General features: G+C 34.3%; 2 protein-coding genes and 1 pseudogene across 4 annotated transcripts; 2 read left to right on the top strand and 1 right to left on the bottom strand.

Moving 5' to 3' along the window:
• Positions 1-3,383: 3,383 nt before the first annotated feature.
• On the top strand, positions 3,384-4,324 carry LOC114177086. Its single transcript, XM_028062322.1, has one exon. It carries the CDS (start codon positions 3,466-3,468, stop codon positions 4,096-4,098), a length of 633 nt encoding a protein of 210 aa, XP_027918123.1. The 5' UTR covers positions 3,384-3,465; the 3' UTR covers positions 4,099-4,324.
• A 7,100-nt stretch (positions 4,325-11,424) lies between these two features.
• Positions 11,425-13,704, top strand: LOC114175426 (annotated as a pseudogene).
• A 660-nt stretch (positions 13,705-14,364) lies between these two features.
• On the bottom strand, positions 14,365-21,071 carry LOC114177557 (primary amine oxidase-like). 3 transcript variants are annotated; one of them, XM_028062951.1, is made up of 12 exons: positions 20,657-21,071; positions 19,387-19,487; positions 18,949-19,254; positions 18,546-18,658; positions 18,118-18,448; positions 17,817-18,032; positions 17,477-17,713; positions 16,944-17,129; positions 16,340-16,480; positions 15,471-15,739; positions 15,021-15,102; positions 14,365-14,697 (listed from the first exon to the last, which is right to left on the bottom strand). In XM_028062951.1, exons 1-12 carry the CDS (start codon positions 20,835-20,837, stop codon positions 14,572-14,574), a joined length of 2,289 nt encoding a protein of 762 aa, XP_027918752.1. In that variant the 5' UTR covers positions 20,838-21,071; the 3' UTR covers positions 14,365-14,571. The 3 variants fall into 3 exon arrangements, with proteins under 3 accessions (XP_027918752.1, XP_027918751.1, XP_027918753.1); XM_028062950.1 differs by having other exon boundaries at positions 19,387-19,496; positions 20,657-21,070; XM_028062952.1 differs by lacking the exon at positions 20,657-21,071 and adding an exon at positions 20,252-20,396 and having other exon boundaries at positions 19,387-19,496.
• Positions 21,072-27,500: the final 6,429 nt, after the last annotated feature.

Raw genomic sequence — 27,500 nt, 5'->3', positions numbered from 1 at the left:
ATTTCTAAAAAATTATTGATTTACTCGTTACTTTGAATTCAACTCACATGTGACAAGTGAGAACAGGTAAATGAATTCAAGATCACATTACGACAAGTTGCTTACTGCACCACTTACTCATTTCATTTGACCAAATTTAGGTAATTTTGTTTTTTTCTTATTTAAAATAATTAAATAAGGCTGGACACATTTTATAGTGAGAACAAACACCACATACAGTATAATCTTCATCTCTTATAAAATATAGAACTTTGTGGTGGTTATTTCATGAAGACTTTTCGGATTTATGAGCATAATCACTTATGTGAATTCTATGATGTTTAAATGAATGTATCACATTCTTCTTTGCTTAGAAGAAGCTATTGTGGAGGTAAAAGAATCAACATTCCTTCTAGAACACTATAGGATACGCATAAGATGACAAAAATGACCATGGAAACATTGCTTGGATTTTCTTTCCACATGCTTATTGATATTCTCAGGTCATTCACATGCATAAATTAAATATATGCTAATAATGTTATGTCATATCAACAAAGGAGGACAAAATTGAAAGTCACAAGAAAATTTAGAGGACCAAGGATATGTATATTTAACGATGCGATTGGTATGGAAAATAGGAGGAGCACAAAAGAATAAAAATAACCACATGTGTAGAATCCATTACAAAATTTAGGTACAAGGGAATAAAAGGGTGTGGAGAAATTTTTGTTCGTAAATAGAATATTAAAGATTGCTAAATTATGTTGTGAATATGTTTAATGAATGTTCTATTAGTAAACAAATTATGTCTTCTAGCTTTTCATGGATGGACAACCATTTGACTTTGAAATCAACATGACAATTTATTATATCAATTTTTACACAAAATTATCGTTACTTTAATCCTAAACATTTTTAATAAAAACTCAGTCATGAAAAACCATGAATTTGGTAATGTTTGAATTGAGAAAATAAGTGAGAAAAAGAAAATTCTAATTTAGATGTTAAATTGTTGATACTTGTACGGTAAATGAACTAAATAATAGACTATAGTTTGCTTTATTGAAGAATCATATATAGCGATGTTAACATTTTTGAAGGACCAAAATGACATCACTTTATTACAGCTGATTTTGAAGGGCCACCTTTATCCCATACTTCTGTTTCCATTATTCTTGATGCTATTAACTAACTTGAATAAAAAAATGGTAATTTTGTTTTCATTCGTGAAAGTAATAGGGTGACGAAATTGAATTGATTCCAGTTCACATACTCAAAAGCTTGAATCTTAATTTGTGGTCACCTTCTTTGCAAGGAGATCTTTTAGGTGTTTTCTTTTATTGTAATTTTGCTAACTTTGTTCTTATTTTTTTACGATTTATCGAGATTAATATTACTTCAAATTCAAAATTTTAAAACACTAAATTATAAAGTGTTACACTTTCTCGTATCCAGTTAATATCACGTTTTTTTCATGGGTGTTAACTTTTTATATGAAAACAAGTATCTTTTATTGAAGCATTTGTTTGAGTTAAATAAGATTATAATGAGTGGGGAACTTGTTTTTTATGAACACAAGGGCTTAATTTATTTGATTGAAGTATTAGTACAAATGTAGGAAGCGAAAACTAGAGAAAAAGATGTGCATGAGCAGACAAGAAGAACAGCTTTAATTTATGGTATGAAATCGTGGGCCTGGAGGCACCACCTATGCAAGTATGTATGCATGTTACGTTAAAATTGGAGTTTGAAAAAAGTTTGATGGAAATAAAAATTTGATGAGGATAAGGGACAAATGATGATGGAGATGCAGAAAATTGAAAGACCAGTAATAGTGAGTAGGAAAATAAAAAAAAGAAAAATTGAAAACAAGACTGATTGGTGGTGACATGATTCCCTGTGAGCCGCATCTCAAAAAAGTTCGGTAAAAGAGAAAGGTGCTTTGTATTGCTTATGGCTTTTGGCATAGAGGGAATAACTTCCCATTCTTCTTCATCCAAACAACATAATGCCCTAAAACAATTCCCGCCAACTTTCAACCTACTCTATTTCTTTCAACATATCTTAATATCTATGCATTTTTTTTTTTACTCGGATACAATGTGATACCATTAGGATCAATTAGCCCTAGTATGAAGTATCGTTGGTTATAGAATTTTGTTTTTAAAAAGTGTTAAAAATGGTAAAAGAAATGAATATTTAAACTATTTTTGATTTTGATTAAATTATGTATGATTATTAGATATAGTACGAACATTTATTATTACTGTTATATATTTTGATTCTTTTTGTTGACAATAAAAAAATAAAAACTAAAAAATGTTTCTTTCTTATATTTTTTATAAAAGTTAATGGTATCTTCATCTTATATTTAAATTTACTTGTATTAAAAGTTCTATTTTTTGTTAAAGACTATTTATATTTAAAATTATGTTGAGTTTTCACATAAAATACTCGTATTGTTCAGTGAAAATACATGCATCATACGCATGTATGTTCACTTTTTTTAATTTAAAAATAAATATGAATAATATTTTAAATATTTTTTATTTATTTTGTAGATAATTTTTTATTAAAAATACTTATTTTAATTTAAAAATGATTAGTTTAAAAGAAAAATTAAATGAATGAAATAATTAAATCTAACTTAGTGATATTTGGAAGTTAAAATGGTAACATAATTATTTTAATTAAAAAATTTATTATTTATTAGAGGATAAAATTGAAAATAAAAATATGAATACCTAAATGAGATATTTTGATATGGATACATGTCCGCATGTGATTTAATTTTTTCAGGAAAATAAAAGTGAACTAATAAAAATATATACATAAAGTGATAATCAAATTGATTTTTGAAATAAATAAAAATAAAAAATCCTTAAAAAATATAAGTTATCAATCAATATTGCACTTAAGCCTTTTTGATTCCCCAACCAAAAAGACATGAAAATAGATTTAGAGAAACTAATAGCTGTAGATAAACTTTTATTTTACTATTAAAATTTCAATGGATAAAATGATTGATACTTTATATTTCAAGAACTATTTAATTTGTTTAAGGGATGATCGATTACAATTTGAATGATTGAATTAAGTAATAATGTACAACTTTAAGAAGTATTTTGCTATTTTATTAGTTCCAATGATGAAAACAAATTGTTCCAATCATGAATGGATGACCAACATATTCTTTATGGATTGAACTCAACTTTTTCTTAACTTAAACAAACTCTCTTTTTTTTCAAATTAATTAAGACTAAGATTGAGTTAAGACATTTGATTTCTCTAAAAATAAACTGAAAGCAGAAGTGTAAAAATGAAAAGTAAAGAAAAAAAGTGGAGGGAGATGATAATTATTTTATTACTAAATTAAGCATTTATTTACACATCCTGTCTTATGTTGAGGCATTTTCACGGGCATCTTCACCCTCAGCAGCAGCACCATTCTCTCACACTCTTCTAATTGGTGTTCTTTATTTAATGGTCACTGCTTATGTCACGAGTTTCTCCTTCCTTTTCTTCTCTCTTCACCAATTGCTTTCTAACCTCTCTTCTAACACACCAACATTCATCATCCTCACACTCCTTATATTCCACACATTTAATACTGTATCTTACTCTTCATTCTCACCATCACCTCAACCCTCTCTTCTCTTTTCCATTTCCTCTCTCCCCTCTCATTATCTTTTCTTTTTCTTCAGTCAACATTTTCCCATTCCTCATCAAAACAACAACAACCAACACAAAGTCTTATGCTTTTTCATTCACATGGGGTTCTCCGAGAAGCCACAAGTAGAGGGAGGGTTTGATTCAGATACCAACAGAAAATGGGTCATCGCTGGAATCGCGTTACGACCGCCATTGAAGCCTATTTACACTGTCCCTGTGGAGAAGGAACACAAGGAAGAGGATGACACACAAGAGTTTTCCACCACACCAACAGCCGTCGAATCCAAGATCCCAACACCCTTCACGTGCCCACCTCCTCCTAGGAAGCCAAAACCTTCCTTCAAGTGCAATTATCGTGCCGTTGTTCAAGACTTTTTCACGCCACCAGACTTGGAAACAGTGTTCATACGCCACGTAATTGATCCCACGCAGGAGAAAATATGAACGAAAAAAATCAAAAAATGAATCTTAGTCACCGCTTTCTTCTTTAGAGATAGCTATAGCTATAGCTTCTGCTTCTGTTTTTCTGTATCTTAGCGTCTCTCTCAATAGTGTAAGTGTTTTCCGTTTTGGTTCTGTGGCTAGAGCTTCGGTAGTTCAGAAAGTGTTTTTGTATAGAGCAGCTAGAAATAAATGAAATCGCATCTTAATTAGCTCTGCATGATATTAATCATTTTACTTTATAATAATATGTGAGATTTTTGAAAACGGGCCTCTTGTTGAATTGAAAGCGAACTGAGATGGTGAGTGTATTTTTCTGAAAAAACGGTATGTGTTTGTGCTTTTTTAGATAATGTTGATAGAAGAACTATTTCCTTATCTAATTGGTAGCTAAAAAATGGTGCGATTCCAAAAAGGGGTACATGTGACACTGTTCATGAACACGCGAAGGAATAAGAAATTTGATTATGAAGTCAAAATGAGAGATAAGTAAGAAATAGTTGGGTTGCCAAACGCGAATGGAGGAATATGCAATCGTTTTCAAAAGAGAGGAGATGGGGCACAGCACATTGTTCATTGACTGCACACAGAAGCCCCACACGAGTCCTCATGCCAAGTACCGTTACCTTTCCTTCTGTCATTAAATGTTTTCTTTTCATCAAAAGTTTAAGTCACACTTTACAAAAATATAGATTCAAACTTTGTTATTAGGGTAGAGTTTATTGGTAAGGGTATATAACTATCTCTGTGTAAGTGTTTTGTAGATTTTGAGACATGTGATTTTGGTGAGTTTTTGAACTTCACTGGTGTAAACCTTGTAGTAAAAGAAAACCTTTGAAGTTTGAATAAAATCAAGTTGAGTTTCAAACAGTTGAAAGCTGTGTAAACTAACTAGGAAGATGTGTTTTTTGTGAGAAGGCGTGACTTTCATTAATGCGAAAACTGATTTCCAATATAAAACAAGGTCGTCACCTATATTAGAGTTTTGATGCTTACAAGAACGGCTCAGGCTCAATAAGTGTCCGTATAATATGTAATTTCTTATTCATATTTTAGAAAAAAGTCTGAGTAGGTATTGGAAACTTAGTAGAATATATAAAACATACTTTAAATTCACTCATTTGTGTTTATATATATGTTGATACTATTGATATTCAACCTAAGGGTGAGTTTCCTTCACATTTAAAAAAAAAATATTTTTTACTATTTTATGAAAAAAAAAATTAAATCTGTAAGTAAAATAAGTAAAATTATGCTATACTTTTGTAGTAGAAAATATAAACATTTTTTTCTAAGTAAATAATTCCTTTATTTTCCCGGGGAAATTTTGGTTTTATAGTGTGAATTGGAAAGAAATTCATATACATTCGTAAATTTGTGTGTGTTTTAATTAAAACACAGAGCTAATTCATATATAAAATTACTTTACATCTATTATAGATTGACCTATATAGTTTAAGGTTTTCAATTTTACAATAGTTATATTTAAACTGAATTTTAGTTTATGATGTCAAAATAATCCTTTGTACTGCCCATCTATGACAAAGTAAACTTTATGAATGTTAAAGTTTGAAAAGAGTATAATTTTATCTAACAAGTAATTTGTTGTTCAAGAAGAGGAGCTCAACATTTACTCTTGAATCCAAAGTTATGAAAATTTAATGATTAGTGGAAATGATGGACATAAATAGAATTAAATTGGCATATTTTTTATCTAAATGAACCCTACCCTCTTGCTAGTATTGATAGTGGGAAGGTTCTCCCTATTCTGTGTGATATTAGCTAATGGATTCATATGGTAAAGGGACAAGGCACATGTGGAGGGAAAAATTAGAATCCTATGCTACTTGAATCACCCTCTCTATGTATATATATTTTACACTTATAATAAAGTTATGTTTTTGATGACCAATAATTGGTAGATTGAACACTAGAGTACAATATAAAGTCATGCTTATCTTATCTGTCTCCTTCTTAGACTGTTATTAAATATAGAATGTTTATTACGAATATACAAAAACCTCATTAGCTTACCAAGTGGGGAATGACTTCAGAAACTTCATCGAATACTGTGTACTAAACAATGGTCCCTCGGGATCTGGTATTTGATTGGGAGAATAACTTGCATTCACACATGTAAAAAGAAGACAAAAAACCTTTATGTAGTGTGTTTAAATTAGGTTTATGATATAAAATATTTGCGTAACTCAAGAATTTATACTATCATTTAATATAAAGTGCTTTCGTTTTAATTTGGGTTAATCCACACCACTAAAAAAAACAGTATATGACTCAATTTTTTCAAGAGGAAGAATGAAAAATTTTTCTTGGCTTCTAGTGAGTTGTTTGTTGCTTATGTTGATATATAATAGTCCTGAATGGAGTCTCATTATTGGAGACCATAAGCAAAATTTATTGGCTCATATATATTAACTGTTTTTCTTAGCATGGATTCTTGACCGTTCTTGAACTATCAACAACGAATCCTATATTAAAATAATACTTGTCCATAAAAATTATATTATAGTATTCTAGAATGAGAAAATTTTCTTTATTATTCTTCAAGAGAAAGTTAGAAATTCATGTTCGATCTATCTAATAATTAAGAATATGTTTCGACTATCGTTGAAAATAAAAGTAATGAAATTTTTTATTCTGGATGATTTGATAAGTCTTATGTTGTTCTTATGTTGAAAGCCTAACATTTCTACTCTTGTCGTTCTCCTTCAGCTAATATGATCGTTTGAATGTTGAATGCAGGCCCTTGATCTCAATGATAGTTCAACTTGGGATTCACCGTGAGTTGAGAATAAGTTTTGCATCAGACTCGCATCGCTCCTAAGTCCTTGGCAAAAGTTGAACGTTTACGAGAGCTTCATAATTGACATGATTATTGTACACTTTAAAGTTGAAGAGTATGGACTCTTCGATCTTTATTCTGTTAGGACATTTCAGAATTATACGAGAAGTTTGATAAATAATTAGTATTTAAAATTATTAACCTTTTATTTTTAATCATGTTTTATGTTCATTTCGGATATTGAGTGTTATGTGTTCTTTTGAGTTAGGTATATATTTTTTTAATCTATTGGACTAAGTGAGTCATGGGTCACCCAACCATTGATTCCAGGGCTAGAAACACCACCATAAGTCGTTGGGTGAATGTGCTAGTCCAGCGAGAAAAAAGTCAGAGTTTTGATTGGTGGGCGAGTTTGGGTGCCTAATGACTTGTTTGACCATTTTTTTTAGAAGCTGCAATGCTTTGAGTTAGGCGAGATAAGTGGTCGCTGGGCGAGTCTACATACTTTTTTATCAGACTCTGTGAAAAACCAGACTCGCTGGACGACTCTCGTGTTCATTGGACAAACCAGATAGAAACAACAACCATGAGACAAAACTAGAAAAAACAATAAACATTGTGTTGCCTCCCAGTTAGCACTTCTTTAACGTCACTAGCTTGACTTGTAATAGTTCATGGATCATGTAGATGACAAGTAGTGGTGAGGCATTCAACTTCACCTTCCAAATAATGCTCCAATATTTGACCATTCACCACCCAACTTCTAAGTGGATGATACGATCCTATCCGGGAAAAAGTGTGATCGTTTCTGAGTTTGAATCCTCAAGAGGCACAAAATGAATAAATCAGAGAAGAACGCGGAATAAGATAGAGATGGAGAACGCCACAATCTAGTAGATTGATAAGTCAAGTGAAGATTCGCCACAAAGATGTTAATTTTTGATAAGAACTGGAGGCCTAAGCCAAGAACAAAGAGAATCTTCACTTTAATGAAATCAAATTCAATTCAATATATGACTAAAAATGTCTACATTTTTTTTGGTACCTCTATATATAGGCACATAAGTTTAAGAAAACCTAAGAACCTTACAAGAAGGCTCAAACCCGAAACATAAAAACATAAACTAATTTATAAAAGAAAGTCCAAAGCCCAAAACATAGAACATAACTAATTTCTAAGAGGAAACCCAAAGTCTAAAAACATAAACTAATTTTCCTAAAAACTATCTTTCAAATGTGCTTCAAGTCATGATCTTTATATTCTTTGAATTTTAGATTGCTAGTAGCATCAGGAGCCTTGAATAGTTTTGATCTTTCAATCTCTTGCTCCTTGCCCTTGTCATAGCTAGGTCCTTTAAATTGTAAAGGTTCATCTTCAAGTTCTTCTTGTATGGAATCTTGAGATAGTCCTTTATCAGTGGATCTTCAAATGAATGATCCATCAACTCAACGGCACCATAAGGCTTGACAGTGAATGACCCAAACCAATTGGATTTCAACTTACCCGAAAAGAGTTTGAATCTTTAATTGAAAAGAAAAACTTGTTGGCCCAGTTGAAAATCCTTTTTCAAAAGCTTTCTATCATGATACAACTTGACCCTCTCCTTGTATCACTTTGAACTATCATAAGCAATCAATATCATCTCTTCAAGTTCTTGCAATTGCAATTACCCCTTCTCACCCGACAAATAGGTATCAAAGTTCAGAAATTTCAAGGCCCAATAGGCCTTATGTTCCATTTCCACTAGAAGATGAAGTAGAAACGTGTCAAATGGTGTAAATAACTCAAATATTAAAAAATCATTTATTGTGCAAAAGAACATTGCACGCAAACCAAAATTTTCTTCAGAATATAAATCGAACACATCAACGCCTTGTTCCCACAACAATTTCAAATCATCAATCAAAGACTTCAGGTACATATCATTGTCATTTCTCGATTATCTAGTTCCAAAAATCATCACAAGCAAAATCATATATTTTCTCTTCATGCACAACGGAAGAGGAAGATTATAAATCATCAACACTATGTTTATTACTTAAGTTCCCATAAGGATTCATACCATCTATTGCAAGTCCAAGTACCAAACTCTAGAAATGTTACATCAATCTTCTTCCATTGTGAAAAATCAGTTGGGTGTTGAAAAAGATTTTCACATTTTTTTCCATTTACGTGTCATGTCAAGTTCTTTGCATCTTCTTTAACGACAAATAATCATTTCAACCTAGGTATTAGGGAAGGTACCACAACACCTTAGCGAGGAGACCATATGTTTCTTCATCAACACTATTTCCATCAACTTTCTTTTTAAATTGTTATAACCCACACGTTGGACATACCTTTAATGCCACAAACTTGTTTCTTTACAATATACAACTATTTGGACATGCATGTATCTTCTTGTACTCCAAACTCATTGGGCATAAAATATTTTTCCCCTTGTAGCTACAATTTGATAACATGTTATTTTCTAGAAGCATGTTCTTTTAACAATTCCAATAATTATGTGAAACTTTTATCAAATCATCCATTTCTTGGTTTCAAACTAAACAATTTCAACGTTGCATACAGTCATGTAAATTTATTGCATCATTGGTACAATTATTCCTCTAAATCAGACTTTAAAGAATCATACAAATAAGCTCTTCCAAAATTATCTTCACCAACATCACGTACCATATCCTCTAAACGATCATTCATCCACGCTTCAACGTATTATATTGTTTGTGACGTAGTAGGGTTGTCTAATACTTTTCCATGCCAAGTTCAAATTGTATAACCCCTGACTATACCGAAGATGAATAGGTGATCACACATTTCGCCCAAATCCTGACGTATCTGATTCAAACAATAAACACATGGACAATAATATGTCCAATTCAAAAAATAATATAAACTATAAATAATTTCACAGTATTTTCTACAAATTTTTACATCTAAACTAATATAAAATCTAATTTAACAAAGTATAAACCCAAAATCATAAAACTCACATTTGAGACAAACAAGGGAAACATTCATGCATAATTAGACTGAGTTCTCCCACCATTAGTCACGCGCATAGGTTAGTGAGAAGTATAGTAAACTAACCTCAATCTAGAAAAATAATCAAAGAAAAGATGTTTCTCAATGAACTACACACGAGAAATGCCAAAAACGTAACCAATGGAAGTCCCCATGTGCAAAAAATTGTCTCCAAAGTTGAGAAAGCTTCTCAAAAGGGAGGAAAGAGAGGAAGAAATGGGCCTTGTATGTTTTTTGAAACATATTTACATATGACCTGCAAAGGTCAAACATAAAAGAGGATTTTTACATCTGGCCCTTGTAAACCAGACATAAATTTACATATATATCTTACATGTCAGACGTAAATTTACATCTAACTTATTGGAAGAAAAAAATTATGTCTCTTTCATAATTTGGAAAATTATGATGTATTCATGGTTCTTAAAATCGCAACCCAGAACATAAGATCGTACGAGTCTACAATCTTTTTCATCCTCTCTGATCTCTTTTCACTTAAAACTCGTGATCTTCACGAATCATGTTGGATCGTCGTTGTAAATCACAACTCGATTTGGAATGGCAATTCTGACGATGCAGTCCCTTCCAATCGCGACAATCCTTCTCTCGCGGCCTCACATCACAATCTTTTCTAGCAGTGAGGAAAACTAAGCAAATAAACCTTGTGGCAGCAGCGGTAGCGACAACGCCCTCTATCAGCGGCAAGTCTTGCAACGTCGACTCTAATGACAACGTTGATGGCGAGTCTCACATCTCACAGATATGCAACAACCTCTCTTCGTGAAGGGTGACAGAACTGAGACATTTTTTAATAAAACCCTAATTCTTTAACCTAATTTTTTAAACTTCTAAAGCCTAATTTTAAAATCCCATTAGTGATTCTAAAAAGTAAAAAGAGTCACCATAAAACCTGCACCGTAAAAGTTGTAAGTAAAAGTAACCTTTTTTTAAAAAGTCACTACTCCGTCTCTTATGTGCTACAGGTAAAAGTAACTTTTAATAAAAAAGTCACTAACTCCCTCTCTTTTGTTAAAAAAAGTGGCATCTAACATTAAGAAAATAAAAAAGAGAGATTAAAAAATAATAGCCCCTATTGTTTCCCTCCTTTTGTTAGGCTTGAAAAATCTACTCCTTAAGATTAAGAAAATAAAAAAAGCGGGACAGTGAAAGATTAAAAAATAATAGTTGCCATTGTTTACCTTAAAAAAACTACTAATTCCCTCTTTGTCGCCATTGTTTACAATTAAAAACTACTAATTCCCTCCTTTTGTTAAGATTAAAAAAGCTACTCCCTCTTTTATATAAATAATAGAACAACCACGACACACATGACACAAACAATTGTACTGCACAGTTCCCTCTACTCTCTCTATTTTTTTTCCTCACTTAGTGTACATGTACCCAAACATCCATTCCCTTTGTTTCTTTCACACCATCACCACATCAATTTGTCAACCTACAATGTTCACGACATCCAAATTGTTATCCACTTTGCTTTATTAAAATGACTTCAAAATCTTCTATGCTTGTTGCTCCAAAAAATGTCCTAGGAAATAGGAGTGATATAGCATGGAAACATTGTAATTCTGTTAGTGGGGATACTAGAAAGCGACAATGCAAATACTGTCAGAAGGTAGTAACATGGGGAGTTTATCGATTGAAGCATCACTTGGCTAGTACTCAAAAAGATGTTGGTGCTTGCAAGGATGTTATTGATGAAGTGGAGAAATAAATGTGGGAAATTGTTGTTGGTTTGCAACAAAGTTTAAACAAGAAATCAAGGTTGAATATGGAGGAGGAAACAATATAAGCTAGTGAGAAAAGAAAAATAGTGAAGCTTCAAGTCCTACAAATATTTTAAAGAAGAGAGTAGTTAGTACACAAACTACCATCAATAACATGTTTAAGAAATGTATGAGAGAGGAAGATTGTCAAGCAATTGCTAGATTCTTCTGTAACAATGTTATACCTTTCAATGTGGCAAAAAGTGAAGAATTCATTGCTATGCTTGATTTGGTTTCAAGGCATGGTCTTGGATTTAAGCATTCATCTTATCATGAGATCAAAGTTAAATATTTAAAGGAGTAAGTTAAAAATACATCCCTTGTTTTATAAGAACATAAGGATGAACGAAAAAAAAAGGTGTACTATTATGACCGATGGTTGGACTGATAAGAAAAGAAGGACAATAATAAACTTCTTGGTGAACATCCCAAAGGGAACTGTGTTTTTGAAGTCCATAGATGCCTCTGCAATATCTAAAACAGCTGAGAAAGTTTTTGATATGATGGATAACATTGTTGAAGAGGTAGGAGAAGAAAATGTCATTCAAGTTGTCACCGATAATGTAGAAAACTATAAAGTTGTTGGCCATTTGTTGATGACAAAGAGAAAAAGGCTATTTTGGACACTGTGTGTTGCACATTGTGTCGACTTAATGTTGGAAGATTATGAAAAGAAGATCCCAATTCACGAGGAGACAATTCCAAAGGGTAAAAAAATGACTACCTTTATCTATTCAAGATCTTCTCTAAAATCTCTATTACAACATTTCACAAAAAAAAGGGATTTGGTGAGGTTGGGTGTTACTTGTTTCACTACATCGTACTTGATGTTAGGATGCCTATATGAGAATAAATGAGCTTTGATTAGAATGTTTACTAGCAATGAATGGAAGTTTAGTAAGTTTCCTAAGACCACTGATGGTAAAATTGCTGAAGATGTTGTTTTAGATAAGGAGTTTTTGAAGAATATAATAACTTGTTTGAAGGGTGCATTGCCTTTAATTAAAATGCTTCGATTGGTTGATTTGGATCAAAAGCCAACCATAAAATTCATTTATGAAGCAATGGATCAAGCAAAGGAGAAGATTCAAAAGGCTCTCAATGCTGTCAAAAAAATGTATTAGTCATCTAACTATCTATATTTTTCTGTTAATGGAAAGTAAAAACTAACTCAATGTAATGTATTTTGGTTAGTTATTTGTCTTTGTTGAACATCATTGATGAAAGGTGGGACAAACAACTCCATAGGCCCTTGCATGCTATAGGCTATTTTCTTAACTGTCAAATGCATTATCGTCCTGGATTTAAAGTATATTTAGAAGTGAAACAAGGTTTGGTGGAATGTATAACTAGGATGGTAGAGGATGAGGATGAAAAAACTCTCATTGATGTTCAAATTAATATTTTAGAAAACGAGAAAAATGTTTTGGTTGTCCCTTGGCTAGGTCAATTAGTTTAAAGACTCCAGCAGATTGGTGGGAGTCTTATGGTGATAAGTATCTTGAACTACAAAAATTTGTGATTCATGTATTAAGCTTGACATGTAGTTCCTCTGGATGTGAGTGTAATTGGAGTTCCTTTGAGATAGTAATTTAATGTTAGAATATTACTCTATAATAAATTACTAGTAGTGCTTGCTTATCATATTTGTCTTTGCATTTGTTTAGGTCCACATAAAGAGAAGAAATAGGCTAAAGCAAAGCACAATGAATGATGTTGTTTTTGTTATGACCAACTCAAAATTAGCCAAGAAAAAAAAAACAAGAAAACCAGCTCAAATTAACATTGATGATTATTCATTTGATGAAGAATGGATTAAGGAAGATAAGCATGAACAAAATGAAACATTGGATTTAGATGAGAACTTGATTCCAGTTGAAGTTGTGGAAGATGAAACTTTACATAGTCAAGACTTAGATATGACTGATTTGAATGATGAAGGAGATGGAAATGATGGAGCTGAAGATTGTGAATTTAACTTAGAAGACTATTTGGTTTAGATGAATCATTATTTTGTTACAACTCCTATATATACAGAGGATGTTGGCATCTAGTGATGTACTTTTTTATTTCATGTATTATGAAATTTACTTATAAATTTTTAGGATCTTACGATTCGTGTTACGATTTTTTTATTTACGATTTCTATTTTCCTTTCCCATCTTGAATAAGATCTCGTTTTTAACTACCATAGATGTATTATCTCTAAGATTATTATCTTATGATGAAAAGCACGGATGAAAAGCACAAAACATCGTTTATTAGATAACATCATCTAGAATGTTAAGTCTAATTAGATCATTTACCACATATATATTAAATGATATTTACTCTTAACTATCTTAATAGTTTTCTATTATCCCTAGCTAGGTTGTATTTATAGAAACCTATTTACTCTTTCGGGTACACTACATGCTATATACATTGCATCATAGAGATATTTGATATTATAATACAATTACTCTCATTCATTGTTATTATTGTGTTCTTTGTGAACCATATCCTTTTATTAGATCATATCTCCAATAAACTTATATTATCTCCTCTCTTGATGTGTGTGAAGGGTAGATCACTATTTTAGACATGTATGAAAACATTTTCCGATACTATTATCCAATTTCATTTATTACTTAGCACAATTACTCACCTTCACCCATAGATTCTTCATAAAATCAAATGACATAAAGCTACCTTGCATCTACCATGCAACAATAAACATACATGTTAATTATACATACAATAATAGCCTGTTCTTAAATATCCAGCCAGGTTGAACACCACACCAGTACAAACAGTAGTATTTAACATTGATTTATTTGAACATAACGTACAGAGACAGAGCCCGATTGTCTAGATTTTCAATCCTTTCAAAGCTTGGCAATTAGCCCATTTTGAATAGGCTTGGCAGGCAAGCCATTGTTCTCCTTATCATCCAAATCACCTGGGTTTGGTGGAACATCTATTGCTGGCGAGCAATTGAAGAAACCATGCGGCTGCATCATAAAATGCACGATCAAAAAACTAGTATCACTTGTGATTTCATGTAAAAATGTGTTTCAACATTTGGTGGAACAAAGTGCTAAAAACATTCTTTCTAACCATAGTTTTCTATTGGTTAAAATTTATTAAAAAGTATAGTACCAGGAGAGACTCGTTGAATGAAAAAATGAGACCCATTTTTAATGAATTTAACCAATAACAGAGAGGATTTGATAGAGTGCGTTGCTTATATTTTTCTATTCTTGTATATTTGAGTGAAAAGTGTTTCATTTCAGGATGAATCTCATTTAAAATTCAGAGAGGATGAATAGCATACCATAAGCATAAAACCAATGCGTTCCACGGGCATAACAGGCCAGTCTTCCAATCGAGGAATGTGTGTCACTCCAAATACGTACCTGAAATATTCCGTCAAATAAGGTGACAAGTGCAAAAAATAAATAACCATGACATCAGAACTTCAAGTATAGGACAATTATCAGTTATTCATGGCAACTCAGCTACTAATTATAAGCACTGCTGCATATTCAAGTTTGCAATGGAAAAGGGTATTGGAGGAGTAGCATCATAGCAAGTATAATACAACAGTACACTACACACTGTTTTTTACCATACTCATATCAAACTAACAGATTAAAGTCAAATGAATAAAACTATTTCATCTTGGTTAAAAAAATTGAAATATAGTTGATAAAATTTGTATATTTTTATATTAAACTGTGGAAGTAGAAGTTATCATCTAGCTAGAAGAATGGAGTGAACTAACCAAAGAACTATATCAGCTTCCTCCAGCGATCGGTTTTGCTTAACCCAAGTAGCCAAACCCTCTCCAACGCGTGGATTTTGATTAGGGAACTCTCCGCCAGGATGCATTTCATCGCGTGCATAAGGAGTAACCCAAAGGTTGTGTTTCAGGAAAGCTGCTCTTCTCAAAAACTTGGCCTCTGAGCCAGCTAAAGGTAAACAATTTGAGCCAGGTACTAGCTTGTAACCAGTTAGATGCCCAGTTCGGTTTACGGTCCTTGTGTTCCTAACCTAAAATGTGCATTATTACGTAAGATATAGAGTTTGTTCAAACTACCAAATAATCCCAACATTTTAAAATATAACTACTGCCACAGTGAATATGCCGGTAGGAAATATATGCCCTAGGAAATTTGGAATACAGAAAAAGTAGGGAGAAAAACTGGCAAGATAGATAACAAACGCATTCCTGCGTTTCACGATTTTCAAAAACTATAAGCATCCTGGAATCTGTAAAAAAACAATTTCTACAATTTATAGTTTCTCAATACGGGGGCCACAATACTAGTAGTGTGGCAATCTTAAATCAATGACGACCTGAATCATGCAATTTCTCTCTCTCTCACACACACACAATAACTATAACATTTTTTTCAATTGATGTGAATAAATTTAACATATATGTAGGCATAAATAGTACTGTGAAATATCCTTCACAACTTACAGAGCAGAAGCAGCTTAAAACAGCAGCCAGATTTGAAAATTTTAGATTGTCCCTGCTAAAACATCTAAAGTGGACAGTGACAGCAGAAATATTCACCCAGGGAAAAATTCAATATCCAATTTTTTTTTTTTCCTGGAGGAGGGGGTTAAAAATAAGAAAGAACTTACAATCCAGTGACGAGCGGTTAAAGGATCACAGTCACGCATTGCTTCCAATTCTGATTTAAGCAGTTTTTCCTCAGCATAAAATGCATTGTTATGAATATTATTGTCTCCTGGTTCTTCAACTTTGACATTCATCTCAACAACCTGGGCAGAGAGGGTAGATATAAGCTTATACTTAATGAAATCTAGCTATACGATGGAAGAGAAAAAACATAAATATCAGAAAGGAACTGTAGAATAAACTACTGAGTCATAAAATCAGGAGTTCAACATGAAAATTCAACAGATAAAAGAACAGAAACCTCATAAGCCACGGTAGCAATGTTAACAATGTTAAAAGATTTAGATCAGTAGTTTGCTATAAAAAGGACCTAATGAAAATAGAAATTACTGAGCACAGCACCGTTCATATGTGGTATTCTTTTGATACATGAATAGTTCTACACAGCTCATTGTCCTGCTATAGAAAGCGAAGACACCTGATTTATGACATTCTATTTGATATTTTTACTATTACAAGTTAAGATTTGGGCCAGGTGGGGTAAGAGAAAAGTTTGCGTTTTGCACTAAAGACCTTTCCTACTTAAAAATGAAATTGCATGCTAACCTGATTAAATGCTTCGCCAGGTTTGCAATCTACTGCCATGTCCATACGGGCAACAAAAAAATGTTGGTGGACAGGCGCATATAGTCCAGGTGCAATAGTTGTGCCATACTTTCGTGTTTCACCTGGTTGTAATGCTCCTAAGCTGAGAATTCCTGTGAGCTTGACCTCTGCTTCTATTTTCCCATCCTGCAAGAAAAAAAAATTACAGACCGCAAACTAGAATATTTGAAGCTTAGACATAGATATAATATGTATGCAATTTAAAACAGTAAAGGGAATATCTCGCTGCAATATAACATAACGATGAAAGCGGTGCTACAGATCTAACTCCGTTCTGATTTAGGGTAACATAACACGACCGTCCTCTTGAATCCCTGATAGTATTCTCTATTATACACAAACTTACTACCTGAGATACTTGTATTTATTAAAGGAAAGTAACTATATATCAGTAGGCCTCAAATATCATAGATGGTTCCACCAATATCATTCAACAGACTGACAGGTATATGCAAGATAGAAATCTAACTTGCCTGATAAAAGTGCCAGAAAAATCCATACTCATAGTTAGCCACGGTGCATATGAAAGACACTGTCAGCCTTCTAGACCTTCGAACTTCAGCCAGACCTGTTCTCCAATCTTGATGCTTCCATAAAATACCATGATCTTCCTCATGCAAGCAAACACAGTTCTCGATAGTTTCAACACCTCCATAGAAGTTAGTGAAGTGTGCATCAAAGTATTTGATATAGCCTAAACAATCACAACCCTGAAATGATGATATTATGCATAACCAGTTTAATTTCATCTAAATTGAGAAAGGAAGATAAAATGAAGAAAAAATTAATTGGAATATAAGCAAATGTCCTGACCTTCTTGAGAGAATGAGCATTTTTACCCAGGCCATCTTCCCCAGCATCAAAAGCATTTTTCCTATAGTGAGGATCATTAGGATCTCCATACGGGACCACCATCTCAACAAAGCTCAATCTGTGGGCCACTGGTCTTCGTCCTCGACTTCCATCAATATAGGCTACTGAATGAATAACCAAACCTTCCCTAGGAGTGAATCCAATACGAAAATTCCACTGCAAAAATGGTCCATCAGTTTTAGCAATTCTCAATATGTATGATAATGCGGTTTTGGAAAATATGCTTCAGATAGACAACCACCTTCTGCCATTCAATGAAGTGTCCATTAACACGAAAACTTGGACCTTCTGGCTGAATAATCTGTAAGGGTTTCACATCACTTCGGTCAACTCCTCCCCGGGTTTCACCAGAAGTATAATTTCTTAGTGGATCAGCAGGTGGAAGGGGAACAAGTTTACGGTCTTCAAATTCAAGAATAACCATATTTTGAATGTCAACAAGTACATGAATTCCCTCAACTGGACGGGCATAGCCATTCTCCATGGGGCAGTCGCTTTCAGTTCTACAAAAGATTAGTGGTTTAGCAAGTCTTCGGCTAGGAGCATCAGCTTCGCTGTGGTATCCAGCACACCTAAAAGTGTCAACAGCACAAGAATTAGACAGAACAAAGCATAGCTTAAATGAATTACCGTATTAGTCTATAAAATCATCATAAAGCAGTCACTAACCAGGGATCCACCATCACGAGATCCATATCCTCGATGCCTCTCTTCTTCATTGCTTCACGAAATGGTGGAAACTCCTTCACAATAGCTTCACACTCAGCATACTCCACAGCATCCTATGGGACAGAGAGAACAACACAAACAATTTTGATTTGAAAATAATTGAAAGTAACAACTCGAATCTCAATGTAACAGTTGCAGCAGTTATCATAAATTGGTAAATAGGATTTTTATTGACCAGTTAGCAAAATCGGAAAAGAAGTAATAAACTTCAACATAGAAAAATTGGAAAAGAAAAGGTAAATAGTTTAATAATTAATTAGCTGGGCATAAGGAGGACTCCAAAAAACCTAATAAGCATCACCATTTTAAGGAAGAATAAAATTTGGAGTAAGTTTGTATTCACCATTGGAGGCTGAACATCCGGAACAACTGTAGATGAAACAACTTTGCCCCTATGGTGTCCACCTCGAGTTGCTGCATGAACTTCTCTAAGTTCAACAATCCATATGCTTGTCTCATTTGACTTTTTATTGTAAACAACTAGCCTTGCTTTCCTTGGAGGAAGTTTAGTAGGAATCACAGGTCCCCCTTTTGTCCTGGGGAGCAGTGATGGTTGGAAAGGAGGGAAGAAATATGCATCTGCTAATGCAACTACTTGCTTTTCGGGTTCTACCAGGTCTACTTCAATAAAGCGCATGCCATCCCTCACCTAACAAGATAATCAAATAACTTCATCAACATGCAGACAGTAGCATAAAGAGGTTATAGCTTAGCACGGTTGTTCCATAAATCGGTAGTAAACCACGCAAAATGTATACCAAGGAGGGAAGAAGTTATGTACCTCAGGTGTTGCCCCAGCTGCTCGAACGGTTGCTACAGCTACTGATATTTCAGCAGCAGATAGTGGATCCAAAGGATGACTGGTTTGAGCTCTCACCATGACTGTGATACCTACGTCAAAAAGAACATTTCTTCAACTTTGGACATAAGAAGAAATTTCATCAGAGATGAAGAGATAAACTAGGGAGACGATAAAGAAAAACACAAAAGACCAAGAGCAACAAAAATGGAAAAGCTGAGCATAAGACCCAATACATAAGGCTCCTAATCTCCCTGAAAACCTGAGAGAGCAACAAAGTTGAAGCATCCATGAGCAATGCACCACAGAGAAGCTAAAAGGGTAACTCTATCCTTATTGAAATTGGGGGAATTTAAGAAGGGACAAAACTTAGATGTAATTTCTAAAGTACTTTTAGTACTATTCTGGAATCAAAATTAGAGATCTCACTTCAATAACTTAGGCTCACATTTAATGCAAACTTTTACTAAGAAGGTAACCGAAATGAACTTAAAACCTAAAACAACTAAGAACGATATCTAAATTTTGAACTTAAAAAACACATATTAAAGATAGGACTTAGGCTAGATAAGTCCTCACTTAACGAGGCACATTAAGGACTGCATAAACTACAGATCGCCCCAGAAGAAGTCGTCCATCACTCTCCAAATTAATACATGTTGATATTTAGAGAGGAAAAAGATAAGGTTCTCTTTCTTTATGCAATTAAAAGAAACATGACACTTCATTCAAGTTCTCCTGCATGACAAGTTGAAACTTCCACCGAGAATGAAATTGATGCAAAAAGAAGAAGAAAGAAAAAGAGAAAACATGAAGACCTAGTACAATTGATGCACGCAGTGTTTACCATGTCGTAAGTGGTGGAAGCCGTAAGAAAGGAGTATGCATGTTACTCTGTTTCGAAAATGAGAGTATAAGGAGAAAATGACGGTCAAAATGAAATGAAGTTTGGAATCGGATAGTTCGAACAGAGGAAAAAAAACGAACTCAATATAATACTGCCGAGAAAGAGAGCATGATCAATCATGCATATGCGAGCAAGTAAAGGAGCAAGTAAAGTGTGCTTTATAACTTGAAGTCAAAGAAATAAATTGACCCAAAAAAGAAAAACACTTTGACAACACTAACTTGTTTATTGGTATCATTCTATCAGCAACCAAGGAGACGGAGACGAGATCAAGTAAAAAATAATAATAATATCCAGTTTTAAACAAATAAAAACGAAATTGACTTAAAAAGAAAAAAGAAAGACCTTTGGCAGACGCCGGTTTTGGAGGAGAATCGATCGCGGGAATGAAGGTGGCAACGGAGGACCGTTGTTGTTGTTCCTGTTGTGAAGGTTGTTGTTGTGATTGGGGCGACGCAGAAGAAGACGGTTTGTTAGCCCCGGTGGTGGCGCAACATGGCGTCGTTTTTTCCTGAGCTGTGGCCATTGGAGAGGGTTAGCGAGCTCAGTGTAGTAAATTCCAGTGTAATACCCCACTGACATACAGCAATAATGCCAGTTGTTTCGAGTGTATGCCACCGCCGCCACCACCACTATCACCCACTGAACAACTGAATGACTCACTTGACCGGGATCACACGAGGACGGTGCTTTAAAGAAGAAGAAATAAGCTTTTTTTTTTGTTTTTAATTAGGGATGAAGGGAAAAACGATGGGGTGAGTGGAGTTTGGTGAATGGAATTTGGTTAATTAAAATAATGATTAGTGGTTGATGCGAGTGTGTGGATGGATGAGGGAAGGTAGGTGGAGGTGGGGAAGAGAGGACGTCACCTCAGCGAAAGCGACAAGGTTGCCAAATAAGCATATCAGACAGCATCGACAGTGATGCAACACACACTCCCACGGAACATGCAACTCATTCCTCTATCTTTTCTTTTTACCCTTTTCTTTGCATTATCATTCCACTTATACGTGGAGTAAATTATCACTCAATTATTCAAATTAAGGTTGTTTTCAGTGTGCTCCTCCAAGTTGCCCAACGATGTGGCAATTCCCTGTGCCACAAAGGAAAGGAAAATGATGCGATATAGTGCTCCTAACTTTTTGCAATTGCGTGTGCATCAAACGAACGGATCCCTTTTATTGCTTCCAGCTTTAGTGCTCCTACTACTACCTTTTTGTAGTTACAATTTGTAATATAAATATGTCATTGAAAAAATATGAAACAAACATCAATAAGATAGAAACTATGATTCGGGCCATTTGCTTCAACCTTTTGGAGGTTCTGATTTGCTTATAGGTTATTTTCGAGGTAACCATTTGCTTTAACTTCTTCGTGTGCTTTTGTAAACTTTTTGAGTAGGACGAAAAGGTTGCCGCACCTTCTCTATTTATGCTGTATAAAAAAAAATTCTGTGTTATATTAGTCGTAACATAATATCTATGAAATTTTATTATGTGTGTGAATATTTATAAATATTTACAAATATCTTTATTGTTTATTGCAAGTTACTACCATGATCATCTACCTAATGCATCCTAACTCATTTGATGATGAAGGAACTGTGTCGTAGTACGTTCAATCTCAACTTACCTGATACATTCTAACAGGCTCAAATTGAGGTCAGAGATTGTGTAGTGATAGGTTTGATCCTTATTTACCCAATAGAGTCTCACTTGGTTGAAGAGTGATTAAGAATTTTATGATACAAATATTAACAATATCTTGCTCAAAAAATATATAGAAAAACTTTATCACAATTATTATCACATTTAAACTGGAATAAATACATACTTTTGAACAAATGTGTGCAAATTCTAATACAAGTAAATATGATCCAACAATCATCATTTAATGGAATAAATGATAATGTGAAGTCAAAAATTATGGATGTGGTCCTTACTTTTAGAATAAGATCGAATGAGCCCAATTAAGGAGCTTGGCTATTAACCAGACTTGTTTGACCAGGTAAAAACACACAAAATGTGTTAGCATGTAGTTGAGATTTCTTAAGAAAATCATGTTTAAGATAAATAAATAAAATAAAAACTAGGTGTATGAGTTGATGATGATAAAATAAAATTCGTACCCCGGATAAAATTCATAATAGATATTGAATAAATATTTTTAATAGATAATCATAAGATTAACCCTTAGATACCATTATTTGTTAATGAATTTTACATGAGTACTTTTTTGCCAGAGAAATATATTAATTATTGAAAAATTATTTAGAAGTTGATTTAATATTATATTTTTATTTAAATTCATGAAATTAAAGTTATTTTAATAAAAATAATTTCTTAAAACATATAATGTTTCAATGATTATAATAAGAAAAATGAAAAAAAAAAATTATAATAATAATGAGAATAGAATCATTGTCCAACAAAAGGTAAAAGACCTTGTTTTCCTTCTGACGACTATATTTTCTTTTCCTCAACATGGCTTTTTAATTCTTATAAAGAATTATGTTTGAGAGGTAAGCACTATGAGATCTTGCAAAGAACTCTCCAACTCCTTAACATAGAAAATCTAAACATTGAGGAATTGAAGAAGATCATAATCAAGTAAGATTATTAGGTCAATGTCACAAACTTAAAATATGAGAGACAAAAGTTTGATTTAAACAGACATCCCTAAATAATTCAATCATTAGAGATGTTGCTTTGGCTTAAACAATAAGATCAGAGGTGTTGAGCAAACCTGTTATTATCCACTAAAAATATATGGAAAAAATACGTATTTGGTCCCTCAAGTTTCATAAAAAATTGCAAATGGTCCCTCATCAAAACTTTGTCACTGTTTGGTCCTCATACTTTCGAAATCACTAGTATTGGTCCCTTAGTTTGGACTGTGTTTAAAAACGTGGCAAACGATGTTCCACCTCAACAGGAGAGATTTTGACACATATTTTAAGATATGTTTGACACGTGTTATTATTATTTTACTTAAATGAAATATCAAAACGTGTGTTTTGCGTTTTTAACCTACGTTTGTTTTTTACCTGTGTGAATTCAAAGACCACCACTGGAAGAATGAATCGTGACCACCATCGTTAGGGAGAACATTCATCATCGCGCGCAACAAATAAATTGTTTCGATAAAGGTTTGTAGGTTGTAGAGAAAGCTGGTTTGAATTGCGTTATTTAATAGAAGTGGAAAACCTTGCAGACGAAGGTCATTTTGTTCGATAAAGTTGTATCCCTTTGGTGAAGAACAAAAACGAAGGTATGGATTTTTTGATTTGAAAGAGGCGTTTAGTTTAGTTCGTTCAGTTGATTTAGGGTTTGTGTGTTTGTTTTCACAATGGTTTGTGTTCACTGCCATTATGGTTTTATTTCATGCATTTAGGGTTTCTATTTCTTCCATTTATGCTTTGAATGGTTTGTATGAATTGTTGGGGTGATCAATTGCTTGAGTTGGTGTCAATATTTGGGCTAACTAAAGTGTACCTTTGTTGGTTTTTCAGAGATGGGTTTTTCGATTGCGTTTTACCAATAGGAAAATTTGAATCCTTTAAAGGAAGGTTTCTAAGATACCAGGGAGGGGAAGAACATGTGGTCCATGGAGTGAATGCTGATAGGTGGTCATATTTTAAGGCATTGTCCATCTTAAAGGAGGAATTTAAATATGACGGAATGGTGAAAGTGTGATTGAAGCCTAAAAGAGGTAAGATGAACAGAGATTAGAGGCCTCTGGTAACAGATAAAAGATGCACTTGAATTGTCTGACTATGCTAAAAGTAGAAAATAAGAGGTCCAAATTTATGTAGAACATGTGGTTAGTATTGCTGAACCAATTGAGTTTATTGAATGGACACAGAGTGGTACAAAGGGTGGTGGTGGTCAGGAGGGAGCTATTGGTGTTAATGAGATGGTTGGTCAGAAGGTTCATGTTGGTGATGTTAATAGTGACATGGTTAATGAACCTGAGGATGGGATTGATGTAACTGGGGATGTTGATGTTCAAGCTCGGGATCATGATGAAGTTGTTAATGAGGATGCTCACGGACAGGCTGGGTTAAATGCTATTGTTGTGGGTGATGTAAATGTGGTTGCAGGTGTGGATGTCCAAAGTGGTGATGATAGTGCAGTTGAAAGTGGATATGAAGTGTTGGATGAAAGTGAAGAAGAACTTCATAGAGACAATGATGATGGTTTTGGATGCAATGATACATCACACAGGAACATAAGAGATGTTCTTCAAAGGTGGTCTAATATGAGAATGAATAGGAGAAAAATGAAGCCTTCAGCTAGTGCAAGTGCTGGTGGTTTTGAAACACCCCAATTTGGTGGAAATCATGAGATGGATGCAATACATAGTACAAATGAATTAGAAAGTGATCTGGAGTGTGAAGGGGAGGATGTGTAGAAGAACCTAATGTTTAAAGCTGACGATATGGGAAGAGACTTCAAATTCTGCTTAGGAATGGAGTTTTGTTCCTTTAAAGAGTTTAAACAAGCTCTCAAGGAATACTCAGTATTGAATGGGAGAGAGGTAATTTTTCTTAAAAATGATGACATTAGAGTTAGGGCTATTCGTAAGAAGAAATGTGATTTTTTTATTCTATGTAGTAAAGTTGGAGGCAGTCACACATTTCGAGTGAAAACATTGGTTGATTCACATAGTTGTGGGAGGGTATTTACGAATAGGAATGCAAACAAGGATTGGATTTCAAAAATTATCGCTGACAAGTACAAAAATGTTGGCAAAATGACTGCAAATGAAATTATAGATGACATAAAGAAGACATACAATGTTGGGATTAGTAGGTGGAGGGTTGTGAAAGGAAAACAAATTGCCATGGACATTGTAGAAGGGGATGGGGAGAAGCAATATAGCTTGTTGCATGACTATGTTGCAAAGTTGAAAAGAGTGTCTGCTGGTACAACATGCAAGATTAAAATTAATCCTCCCCAACCCACCCTACAACCACGTTTTGGGGCTTTTTACATGTGTCTAGAGGGGTGCTAGAAAGGTTTCATTAATGGTTGTAGACCATTTATAGGTGTTAATGGTTGTCACCTGAAAAATAGTTATGGAGGGCAATTGTTAGTAGTTGTTGAGAGGGACCCAAATGACCAGTATTTCCCACTTGCCTTTGTAGTGGTGGAAAATGAGTGTAAGGAGACCTTGAGATGATTTCTTAGTCTCTTGTTGGATGACATTGGGGATGTACAATCTAATCGCTGGGTGTTTATTTCTTATCAACATAAGGTAAATTTTAAATTTGTATCTGTTTATTTAGGCACATTGTATCTGTATCTGAATCATTTTTTTGCTGTTTTGTAATTATTTGCAGAGGCTAATGCAAGTGTTTGACGAAATCCTACATAGGGTGGAACATAGATTTTGTCTAAGACACTTGTACAACAACTACAAGAAGAATTTTGGAGGAGTGTCTTGATTAGAAACCTCATGATGGGGGATGCCAAAGCAACGTATTACCAAGGTTGGAAAGCTAAAATGGAAGACTTGAAGTAGGTGAATCTTGTTGCATATGAGTGGTTAGTTGCATATAGGTGAAAAGAGTGGCAATTAGATTACTGTTTAGAGTGGTGATGGCATTTTTGAAGTCACTCAAGGATTTACTATGGAGAAGTTGGTCGTTGACCTTACAAATCATAGGTGTTCTTGCTATTTTTAGAACTTAGTAGGCATTCCATGTAGACGTGCCATTGTTGCTATTAACTACAAGTTAGAACAGCCTGAAGATTGATTTTATAAAAGAGAGGCATATGAAGCTTGTTATGGGCCTCATATTTCACCCATTAATGGACAACAACTATGGCCAAAGACAAATGCAAATCTCTTATTACTTTTTTGTATTCCCCTATTCCTCGGATATAATTCGATCCTTCTACGGCCAAATCTCAATTTGTGGAAAACCTTCGATGGCTTCCTTATGAAAACATCAATTTGAATTTGGGTATAGACGATCTCTCTTTTTTCTTCGTAATATTGACCACATTTCTGATCCCTATTTGTATTTTAGTGGGTTGGTCTGGTATGAGAAGTTATGGGAAAGAGTATATTACAGCATCTCTAATTCGTGAATTTCTAATGATCGCCGTGTTTTGCATGCTGGATCCTCTACTATTCTATGTTCTTCCCGAAAGCGTTGGCTTTCCCAATTCATTCGTGAATAAGAATTCAAGGGCTAGAAGCGCTTCTAGCTGCTTCTTATTATTGTGGGTTAGCGTGGCGGAAATGAACGAGCGAGATGAACGTGCTATTTTTAAATCGATTGATAGATAGCCTGATCCGTTCTGATAGATCGAAAGAGTATCTATGAAATAGAGGGAATCCATCAAGAATAAGGAGAAATCTCCTTTTTCTATCTATTGAGAAGACAACTCTTCTTGATCCATCAGAAAGAAATCGATATGTATCTGATGGAGTCTACATCGTACGTAGAGCGCCCAAGCTTTAGGCCAGCTCAGTTCTCTTATCCATCGGTCCAATGCACTGGGCTCATCTCATGGATGGAGGGAAAAGCCAAAATGTAGTTGTGTTGTTGTTGTTCGCCGCCTCGACGCATTCCCTTCTCTCCCCGGCATTGTCCCACACAGAAAGAAAGAGCGCAGAGCCCCGGCCCGACCTGTAGTGTAGGTCCGCTAACGTAAAGCGAGGAGTTGAGCCTGAACTGGCGAACCGAAGTCACTTTCGGAACCATACTTCCTAAAGCTAACACATGTCCAGTCCAGCGGGAACGCGCAGCGCAAAAAAACGTAAGCTGCTATACTGAATCCCCCGCTGGCCATCGGGGACCAAGTGGTAAGGCCATGATCCGCAGGGGAACGGATCACTCATTCTTCCATTGGGGACAGGTGCACGAACGACAACTCCAAATGTCACACATTCGTCGCCTACTTACCGTTTAGGTGGCACCAGCGAGATCCAGCTAAGGTAAGGAACTTCGTGTCGCGGCTGCTCCACTCCGTCGCGGTCTCATGAACTGAACTTCGTTGCCTTCCCGCGCGCGAAGCGAATGGGCGCTGTGCTGTGGGTAAGTTTTGGGGCGGAGGGCGAAGAGAGACCACAAAAATGATTCATTTGGATCGACGAGCCCCAAAACTAAGAATCAATGGAATGTCTGTCTATCCATGAACATCTATTCTATCTGTATATCTAGGGGGTCTCTCTA

The sequence above is a fragment of the Vigna unguiculata genome, chromosome 3 (assembly GCF_004118075.2).
Source record: "Vigna unguiculata cultivar IT97K-499-35 chromosome 3, ASM411807v1, whole genome shotgun sequence".
Taxonomy (NCBI): Eukaryota; Viridiplantae; Streptophyta; class Magnoliopsida; order Fabales; family Fabaceae; genus Vigna; species Vigna unguiculata.
Note: the sequence above shows the minus strand (reverse complement) of the source record. Positions and strands in the feature narration are given on the sequence as shown.

What these genes read in the sequence shown, in the direction of transcription:
- LOC114177557 (XM_028062950.1), bottom strand. Translation starts at nt 20,837, where the DNA reads ATGGCCACAGCTCAGGAAAAAACGACGCCATGTTGCGCCACCACCGGG. An exon ending in CGGATGTTCAGCCTCCAATG is followed by an intron (nt 18,659 to 18,948) that starts GTGAATACAAAC and finishes TCTGTCCCATAG; the next exon opens with GATGCTGTGGAGTATGCTGA. An exon ending in ATGCTCATTCTCTCAAGAAG is followed by an intron (nt 17,714 to 17,816) that starts GTCAGGACATTT and finishes TCATCATTTCAG; the next exon opens with GGTTGTGATTGTTTAGGCTA.
- LOC114177086 (XM_028062322.1), top strand. Translation starts at nt 3,466, where the DNA reads ATGGTCACTGCTTATGTCACGAGTTTCTCCTTCCTTTTCTTCTCTCTT.